The sequence below is a fragment of the Otolemur garnettii genome, unplaced genomic scaffold (genome assembly GCF_000181295.1).
Source record: "Otolemur garnettii isolate 467f Iridium unplaced genomic scaffold, OtoGar3 scaffold00060, whole genome shotgun sequence".
Classification (NCBI taxonomy): Eukaryota; Metazoa; Chordata; class Mammalia; order Primates; family Galagidae; genus Otolemur; species Otolemur garnettii.
In genome coordinates this window covers 453,013-462,789 of record NW_003852455.1, presented here as the reverse complement: position 1 = coordinate 462,789, position 9,777 = coordinate 453,013, and the positions used below count along the sequence as shown (strand labels likewise).

The 9,777-nt window shown below is 41.2% G+C and overlaps 1 protein-coding gene across 2 annotated transcripts in view; it reads left to right on the top strand.

The window, feature by feature from the left end:
* RNF168 (ring finger protein 168) overlaps window positions 1-9,777 on the top strand; it is a 25,710-nt gene that overhangs the window by 8,799 nt on the left and 7,134 nt on the right. The window contains exons 2-3 of one of the 2 annotated variants that reach the window (XM_003792668.3): window positions 3,100-3,182; window positions 4,416-4,595. In XM_003792668.3, the coding sequence (XP_003792716.1) occupies window positions 3,100-3,182; window positions 4,416-4,595 (263 nt within the window). The remainder of the gene's footprint in view (window positions 1-3,099; window positions 3,183-4,415; window positions 4,596-9,777) is intronic. The other variant, XM_012806910.1, reaches the window with a different exon arrangement.

Below are 9,777 nucleotides of genomic sequence, written 5' to 3'. Positions count from 1 at the left end.
GGCGCCGAGCCTTTCTTTTTTTTTTGAAACAGAGTCTTACTCCATCGCCCTGTATAGAGTGCCATAGCATCATCATAGCTCATAGCAACCTCAAACTCTTGAGCTCAAGTGATCCCCTTGCCTCAGCCTCCTAGGTAGGTGGGGCTACAGGTGCCCACTACAGTGCCCAGCGAGTTTTTCTACTTTTAGTATATATCTTATCATCCTTTATTAGAAGTATTATAATATGTGTTGTCCCTCTTACCTACCTGGGCTTTATTTGCAGCCCTTCTTTTTTTTTTTTTTTTTTTTTTTTTTTTGAGACAGTTTCATTATGTTGCCCTCAGTAGAGTGCTGTGGTGTAACAGCACACAACAACCTCTAACTCTTGGGCTTAAGCGATTCTCTTGCCTCGGCCTCCCAAGTACCTGGGATTACAGGTGCCTGCCATAGTGCCCAGCTAACTTTGTTGTTGTTGTTGTAATTGTCATTGTTGTCTGGCCGGCCTAGGCCGGGTTTGAACCCAACACCCCTGATAGAGGAGACTCCTAAACCTTCACTGAGATTATCTCCCTTTTTTTTTTTTTTTTTTTTTTTTTAGAGACAGAGTCTTCACTTTGTTGTCCTCTATAGAGTGCTGTGGTGTCACACAGCTCACAGCAACCTCCAACTCCTGGACTTAGACGATTCTCTTGCCTCAGCCTCCTGAGGAGTAGCAGGCGCCCACCACAACGCCTGGCTATTTTTTTGTTGCAGTTTTGGTGGGGCTAGATTTGAACCCACTACCCTCAGCCACAGGTGCCGCCCCTCCTGAATTATTTTTTAGCTGCAGGGTGATTCTCCCTCTTTCCCATAGTTTACTGTTTCTGTTTAATCCCATACATAGATTTCAAATGTCTTAGGATGCTTAGAGTAGCTTTGGTATTTGGAAATGAGGCCCTTATCTTTGTGTACATGAAGGGGTATTGGTGGCTGGCAGACATTGTTATGGTAAGCAGGTAGAAACCTGAGCTTTTTCACTTTGTTATCCCTAATGGCCAGATTGCAAAGGGCGAGTATTCTGATTTGACTGTTTATAAACATTGAGTTCTCCTGTTTTCAGCCCCATACATACTCACTCTGGACTCTATCGTGCCTTGTGTTTCTGGGCCTCAGCCAAACCGCACTCTGGGCAGATAGGAGGTAGATTCCCTCCCACCTCAGCGATAGCTTTCCTTCCCTTTTAAGGGTTATATTTTCATTCTGCTGTATCAGTCACCTCTCTTTTGTTGGCTTCTCATTTTCCAGAAATCTGTTAAAATTTGTTTATTGATTAATTCCCTCAACTAATCTCTGCTATTGTAATATTGCTTTTTTGTTTTAACATAGGGGTTTTACTCTGTCATGTAGGCTGGAGCACAGTGGCGTGATTATAGCTCACTGAAGACTTAAACTCCTGGGCTCAAGCAATTCTGCCTCAGCCTCCCAAGTAGACGGGACTATAGACACTGTACCACCCTGCCTGGCTTGTTTTTCTCTTCCTGTCTCCTCCCGTCACCCTCTCCTCTCTGTTCCCTACTGCCTGTCTCAAACTCCTAGGTAGCCTTCTTAGTTCCTGGCATTCATTATATTGATGAACCACTGCACCCATCATGTTAGATAACTCTTTTTTTGAGACTAGAGTCTCACTTTCTTGCCCCCAGTAGAGTTCTGTGGCGTCATAGCTCACAGCAACCTCAAATTCTTGGGCTCAAGCGATTCTTTTGCCTCAGCCTCTCAAGTAGCTGGGACTACAGGTACCCACCACAATGCCCAGCTGTTTTTTAGAGATGGGGTCTCTTGCTCAGGCTGGTCTCAAACTCGTGAGCTTTAAGGATCAGCGGACTCGCTCTGGCTTCCCAGAGTGCTGAGATTACAGGTGTGAGCCCCCAGCCAACCTCAAACTCTTGAGCTCAAGTGATCCTCTTCTCTCAGCCTTCCAAGTAGCTGGGACTACATGTGCCTGCCATAATGCCTGGCTAGTTTTAGAGATAGGGTCTTGCTCTTGCTGAGGCTGGTCTTGAACTCCACTTGCTTTGAGCTCCCAGTGTGCTAGGATTACAGGTGTGAGCCACCATGCCCAGCCAGATAGATTACATTTTTAAAAAAAATTCCTTCACTGTTATTTTAATGGAGTCTAGAGGAAGGGTTATGCATTCATGTGGCATTTTGAGCCCCAAACCCATGTTTTTAAAATGGAATTCCGAAAGAAGATGCTACTCTAGCTATTAATAATTGTACATTTTATTTTAATTTTGCTTTTACATATATATACTTTTTGAAAAAGAGTCTCACTTTGTCGTCCTTGGTAAAGTGCTATGGCAGGCATCATAGTTCACAGCAACCTCAAACTCTTGGGCTCAGGTGATTCTCTTGCCTCAGGCTCCCAAGTGGCTGGGACTACAGGCACCCACCAAAACATATGGTTCTTTTTTATTTTTTAATTTTTTAATTTTTTTATTTTTTGAGACAGAGCCTCAAGCTGTCCCCCTGAGTAGAGTGCTATGGCATCACAGCTCACAGCAACTCCTGGGCTCAAGCGAGTCTCCTGCCTCAGCCTCCCAAGTAGCTTGGACCACAGGTGCCCACCATAGCGCCTGGCTATTTTTTGGTTGCAGCTGTCATTGTTGTTTTGGCGGGCCGGGCTGGATTCGAACCCACCACCTTAGGTGTATGTGGCTGGCGCCTTAGCCACTTGAGCCACAGGCGCTGAGCCAATTTTTATTTTTTTTGACACAGAGCCTCAAGCTGTTGCCCTAGGTAGAGTGTTATGGCATCAAAGCTCACAGCAACCTCCAACTCCTGGGCTCAAGTGAGTCTCCTGCCTCTGCCTCCCAAGTAGCTGGGACCACAGGTGCCCACCACAATGCCTGGCTATTTTTTGGTTGCAGCCATCATTGTTGTTTGGTGGGCCCAGGCTGGATTCGAACCCTCCAGCTCAGGTGTATGTGGCTGGCACCTTGGCCTCCCAAGGTGCTAGGATTACAGATGTGAACCACTGCGACCAGCCTTGCTTATTTTATATTATTATAGTTGTGATAGAAGACTCAAGTTACCCATAATATTCTGTTTTACATATAATATTGTTTTCTTTTTGACAAGAAACAGTTGATGACTATCAGCCAGTTCATCTGTTAAGTAAACCTGGGGAATTAAGAAGAGAATATGAAGAGGAGGTAAGCAAGGTAAGTGCTAAGTAGTTTGTCTTTTTTTGGAAATTTTCTTTGCTGTGTTTAATATAGTTTTATGTGCTTATATAAGTAGTGTATCTTAAAATGTGAATAATTCTATTGTATGTATAAAGGCGCTGTTTTTCTACATATTCAAATAGTTAATAAACCAGCTTTAATTTACTCATAATTGGTGCTCTTCTTTAGTAATAGCTATCCCTATAAGCCTTCAAGCATGAAGGGAATTGTTCATTTCTCTGAAGTTTTGAGCTTAAGGGATGTAAAAAGGATAGTAGATGAGGAAAGCATCAAGGGCTAATTTTGAAGTACCTAAATGGGGAAAGAGGGAACAGGGAGCCATTGAAATTAACTGGTACCAGAAGACCTGTATACTTTTCCTACTCTCCAGCTTTGGGTGGATCAGTGCTGCCTGGTAGCAACACATTGTGAGCCCGTATGGAATTTAAGTTTTACTAGTAGCTACAATATTTTAAATATTTTTAAAGGTAAAATTATTTTAATATTATATTTATTATTTTTTTAGAGATAGAGTCTCACTTTATCGCCCACAGTAGGATGCTGTGGTGTCACAGTTCACAGCAACCTCCAGCTCTTAGGCTTAGGCGATTCTCTTGCCTCAATCTCCAGAGTAGCTGGGACTACAGGCAGCTTTATTTTATTTTTGAGACAGGCTCTCACTCTGTGCCTCGGCTAGCATGCTGTGGCATCTAAGCTCACAGCAACTTCAAACTCTTGGGCTCAGGTAATCCTCTTGCCTCAGCCTCCTGAGTAGCTGGGACTGCAGGTGCCTGCCACAATGCCCTAATGTTTCTTCTATTTTTAGTAGAGATGGGGTTTTGCCCTTGTTCAGGCTGATCTCAAACTCCTGAGCTCAAACAAAGGAAGCTAGAGTTAAATTAGTGAGTACACATCATTCCATAACTGATGAAAGTATTACCAAGAAACGCTTCCATAAATGTGTGGCAGTGTAGTAGAAACTGTGATAAGGAATGAAGTGAGAAGGATTAAGTCTTTCTGCAAGGTTTCATTGAGCTGACTGAGGAAGGCTTCCTCAGAGAGCATACTTGAACTCTTATGCAGAAATTTGCCTCTCCAGATTTGTACCTCATTTGAGGTATTTAAATTCCTGCCAATTCTTACTTTACTTTATTACTTTATTTTATTACATAACATTGCAAGTATACTAAAACATTCAGCGAAGTGTTATTTGTAATCATTTTTTTTAAGATGGAGGAAGAGCGACGAGCCAGTGAAGAAGAAGAAAGCAAAGCCAGTGAAGAATATATACAGAGATTATTGGCAGAGGAAGAAGAAGAGGAAAAAAGACAGTCCGAAAAAAGGCGAAGAGAGATGGAAGAACAACTGAAAAGGGATGAAGAGCTGGCAAGAAAGCTAAGCATTAATATTGTAAGTTTTAGGAGAGAACTTTGAAGTACTACCTGTGGGGAATTTGTTCCAAGACGTCCTGTGGATGCCAAATCTGTGGACGCTCAAGTCCTGCAGTCAGCCCTGCAGAACCCTCTGGTATGAAAAGTCAGCTCTGTAGCTGAGTGTTCTGCATCCCACATTCACTGTGTTTTCCACCTGAGGTTGGTTGGATCCATTTATGTGGAACCTGTGGTTATGCAAGACTGACTATTAATATTCCTTTGACTGGTTGCTTTGGTTATCAAAGAATAAAAAAGCAGCAGTCACCATAATTGGAAAGTATTGCTAATATTTTTTGCTGTTCTTTTAAAACAAAACTTTTTTGCATGTTATTGCATATTTGCTACAAACCAGGTTACTTTTTTAAAAAAGATACTAGTAAACTCAAATAATGTAGAAAAACCAAAGAAAATAAAAACTTCCTTTCTCCTTCTCTACATCTCCTCTCCCATTCCTGTTCTATTACATCAATCTCTTTCCCCAAAGGTAACCACTATTAGCAGTTTATTTCTCTTTATTCATCTAAAAAGGATTATATCAATCATACTATTTTTCTCTTTGCCTTTTTTTCCACTTAATGTGTCTTAGAGATTTTTCGTATTACTACATATACTCTAATTCTTTTAGAGCAAAATATTCCGCTTGGTGGATAAAATCATTTTTTCAACGTGAAACACATTGAATTCTTAGGTAATATATTAAACTTGGATTTTATTATCATACTGCCTGCCTATGAGAAAAAATGAATGGAAGAATGATAAAACACATACTTTTAAAGACCAAAAGAGGCGCCAGGCAGGCAGTGGCTCACACCTGTAATCCTAGCACTCTGGGAGTTTGAGGCAGGAAGATTGCTTGAGCTCAGGCGTTCAAGACCACCCTGAACAAGAGTGAGACCTGTCTCTACTAAAAATAGAAAAAATAGTTGGGTGTTATGGCAGGGACCTTGTAGTCCCATCTATTTGGGAGACTGATACGCTCGAGGATCAATTGAGCCACAGAGACTGAGGTTGCTATGAGCTATGATGATACCACAGCACTCTACCCAAGGTAAGAGACAGAGACTCTGTCTCAAAAAATAATAAGATAAAGACCAAAAGAGGCCAGGCGTGGGTTGGTTAATGTCTGTGACCCCAGTGCTTTGGGAGGATCACTTGAGCCTAGGAATTTGAGACCAGCCCAAACAATATAATGAGATCCCTTCTTTACAAAAAATGTTTTAAAATTACCTGGGCATGGTGGCACGCACCTGTAGCCCTAGCTATTTTAATGGCTGAGAGGCATAATCAATTGAATCTAGAAATTCAAGATTATAGTAAACTCTTCAATTGTGCTACTATACTCCGGTTTGGGTGACAAAGCAAAACTCTGTCTCAAAAACAAAACAAAACCAAAAAAGATACAATGAGATCCTGTGGTTTTAAAGAGCCTGACAGAATTACTTGGGGTTCTTTTAAAATACAAACTCTCCGCAGTGGCATGGCATTATTCTACTAAGGGTAACAAAGTGAAACTCTGTCTCAAAAAAAAAAAAATATATATATATATATATGTATATGTATATGTTCTCTTATACTCAATCTAAATTTAATGAATCAGTCTCTAGGGATAGAACTTAGAGAATACCATTTCCAGAGGTACCAAGGAAAGTCAGAAATTTCATGTTTGAGAGCGTTTTGAAAATAATTCCTATACTTTGAATCAGCAAATATCTTAAAATATCCTTACCCAAATAAGGTATACCCAGAACTAGGAATTTTTTTTCTTTATTGAGAAGCCATTTTTTTTCTTTTGCAATTTTTGGCCAGGGCTGGGTTGGGTTTGAACCTGCCACCTGCAGCATATGGAGCCAGTGCCCTACTCCTTTGAGCCACAGGTGCTGCCCCCATTCTTTTTTCTTTTTTTCTTTTTCTTTTTTTTTTTTTTTTTTTTTGGTGACAGAGTTTCATTATTGCCCTCCGTAGAGAGCTGTGGCGTCACAGCTCACAGTAACCTCAAACTCTTGGGCTCAAGCAATTCTCTTGCCTCAGCCTCCCAAGTAGCTGAGACTACAGGCGCCTGCCACAATGCCTGGCTATTTTTTTGTTGCAGTTATCCTTGTTGGTTAGCTGGCCCAGACCGGGCTCAAACTTACCAGCCTCAGTGCATGTGGCTGGTGCCATAACCACTGTGCTACGGGCACGGACCCCAACCATTCTTTTTTTTTTTTCCCCAGCCTTTTGCCGGGGCCAGGTTTGAACCTGCCACCTCCTGTATATGGGGCTGACACCCCAGTACTTTGTGCCACAGGCACAGCCCCCAGCCATTCTTAATAATAGTTGAGTTTTGGGTTATATGCCCCTTTTAAATATTCTTTTGTTTTTTAGACTACAATAGCTTTGGAAAGATACACAGTCAGGATTTATTTATTTAGTTTTTTGAGACAGAGGCATTCTGTTGCCTTGGGTAGAATGCTGTGGCTTCATACCTCACTGCTGGGATCAAGTGTTCCCCTTGTCTCAGCCTCCAGAGTAGCTGGGACTACAGGTGCATACTGATACCTGGCTAGTTTTTCTATTTTTAGTAGAGGTTGAGTTTTACTTTTGTTCAGGCTGGTCTTGAACTGGTCTTTTACTTTTGTTCAGGCTGACCTCGATAGATCTACCCACCTTGGCCTCCCAGAGTACAACAATCACAAGAGCCACTGTACCTGGCCTAGATTTTTTTTTGGGGGGGGGGAAGTGTCTCCCTCTCACCCATGCTGGTGTGCAGTAGTGTCATCTTAGCTCACTGCAACCTCGAACTCCTAGGCTTAAGCAGTCCTCCACCTCAGCCTCCTTGAGTGCTATAATTATAGACATTAGCTACTGCTCTGTCCTACAATTAGGAAATTAAAGATATGAACCAATGGAATGATAAGTGGAATAGCAAAAAATATGTCGAAGAGGAGAATTTAGGGTCACCTGTACTTTGAAGTGTCTATTCTTCTAATCCTAGTTTTCATATGCGATTATAAGAATAGATTTATTGATACTTTAGAGTAATTTTTGATTTACTTGTGAAAGTTTGACTGTTCAGAACCAAATGTTCACCATCACCAATTATATGAACTTGTCTTTTTTTCTTTTTTGAGACAGCCTCAAGCTATCGCCCTAGGTAGAGTGCTGTGGCGTCATAGCTCACAGCAACCTCCAACTCCTGGGCTTAAGCAATTCTCTTGCCTCAACGCCCAGCTAGTTTTTTGGTTGTAGTTGTCATTATTTGGCAGGCCCAGGCCGGATTTGAACCTGCCAGCTCTGTTGTATGTGGCTGGCGCCTTAGCCACTTGAGCTACAGGTGCCAAGCCTAATATGAACTTTTCTGATATTGTCGTAAATAAGACACTTATGAAACAGGTATGGCAAGTAAATATTTGTGATATTTATTGATAAGTCTTTAAAGTCTATAAAGTTATTTTATGTAAAACTAACTTCCACTCCAGGTATATACAAAGCTCTTTGAATTTTCCCCTGTGTATCAAGGTATTTAAATTTATATGAAGCTTGGCTTGGTGCCTGTAGCTCAGTGGCTAGGTCGCCAGCCATAGATACTGGAGCCGGCAGGTTCAAACTCAGCCTGGGCCTGCCAAACAACATTGATAATAACAACCAAAAAATAGCCGGGCATTGTGGTGGGCACCTGTAGTCCCAGCTACTTGGGAGGCTGAGGCAAGAGAATCGCTTAAGCCCAAGAGTTTGAGGTTGCTGTGAGCTGTGATGCCACGGCTACATAGTGAGACTGTCTCAAAAAAAAAAAAAATTATATGAAGCTACTTATTAGAAAAATCAATAGAAATTATCAGCTAATAAGATTACTATCATTATACTTCTTCTGTGCTTAACGAACAGTAAAAATAGAATTGATTTAGACGAACTTGGATAGACTTAATTTTATTAGTAGAGTTTTACATCGTTAGTACTCTTCAAAAGATGTGTAGATTTTTTTCTTTCTTTCTTTCTTTTTTTTTTTTTATTGTTGGGAATTCATTGAGCGTACAAGAAACCAGGTTACACTGATTGCATTTGTTAGGTAATGTCTCTCTTACGTTTGTATATTGCCCCCAAAAGGTGTGTCACACACCAAGACCCACTCCCTTTCCTCTTACCCTCTTTCTGCTCTACCTTTCCGCACCCCACCTTCCTCCTTTCTCTCTTCGCTTTCCCCTTCCCCCACCCCCACCATGTCATTAATTGTCCTCATATCAAAATTGAGTACATAGGATTCATGCTTCTCCATTCTTGTGATGCTTTACTAAGAAGAATCTGTTCCACTTCGATCCAAGTTAATACAAAGGCTGTAAAGTCTCCATTTTTTTAATGACTGAATAGTATTCCATGGTGTACATATACCACAGCATGTTAATCCATTCCTGGGTTGGTGGGCATTTAGGCTGTTTCCACATCTCGGCGATTGTAAATTGAGCTGCAATAAACAGTCTAGTGCAAGTGTCCTTATGATAAAAGGATTTTTTTCCTTCTGGGTAGATGCCCAGTAATGGGATTGCAGGATCAAATGGGAGGTCTAATTTGAGTTCTTTGAGGGTCCTCAATACTTCCTTCCATAAAGGTTGTATTTGTTTGCAGTCCTACCAGCAGTGTAAAAGTGTTCCCTTCTCTCCATATCCATGCCAGCATCTGCAGTTTTGAGATTTTGTGATGTGGGTCATTCTTGCGGGGTTAGATGGTATCTCAGAGTGGTTTTGATTTGCATTTCTCTAATAATTAGGGATGATGAGCATTTTTTCATGTTTGTTAGCCATTTGTCTGTCTTCTTTAGAGAAGGTTCTATTCATGTCTCTTGCCCATTGATATATGGGATTGTTGGCTTTTTTCATGTGGATTAATTTGAATTCTCTATAGATCCTAGTTATCAAGCTCTTGTCTAATTCAAAATATGCAAATATCCTTTTACGTTGTGTAGGTTGCCTATTTGCTTTGGGTGTTGTCTCCTTAGCTGTACAAAAAGCTTTTCAGTTTAATTAAATCCCATTTGTTTATTTTTGTTGTTGTTGCAATTGCCATGGCAGGCTTTTATTTTTTTTATTTTTTTTTATTTTTTGAGACGGAGCCTCAAGCTATCCCCCTGGGTAGAGTGCCATGGCATCATGCTCACAGCAACCTCCAGCTCCTGGGCTCAAGCGAGT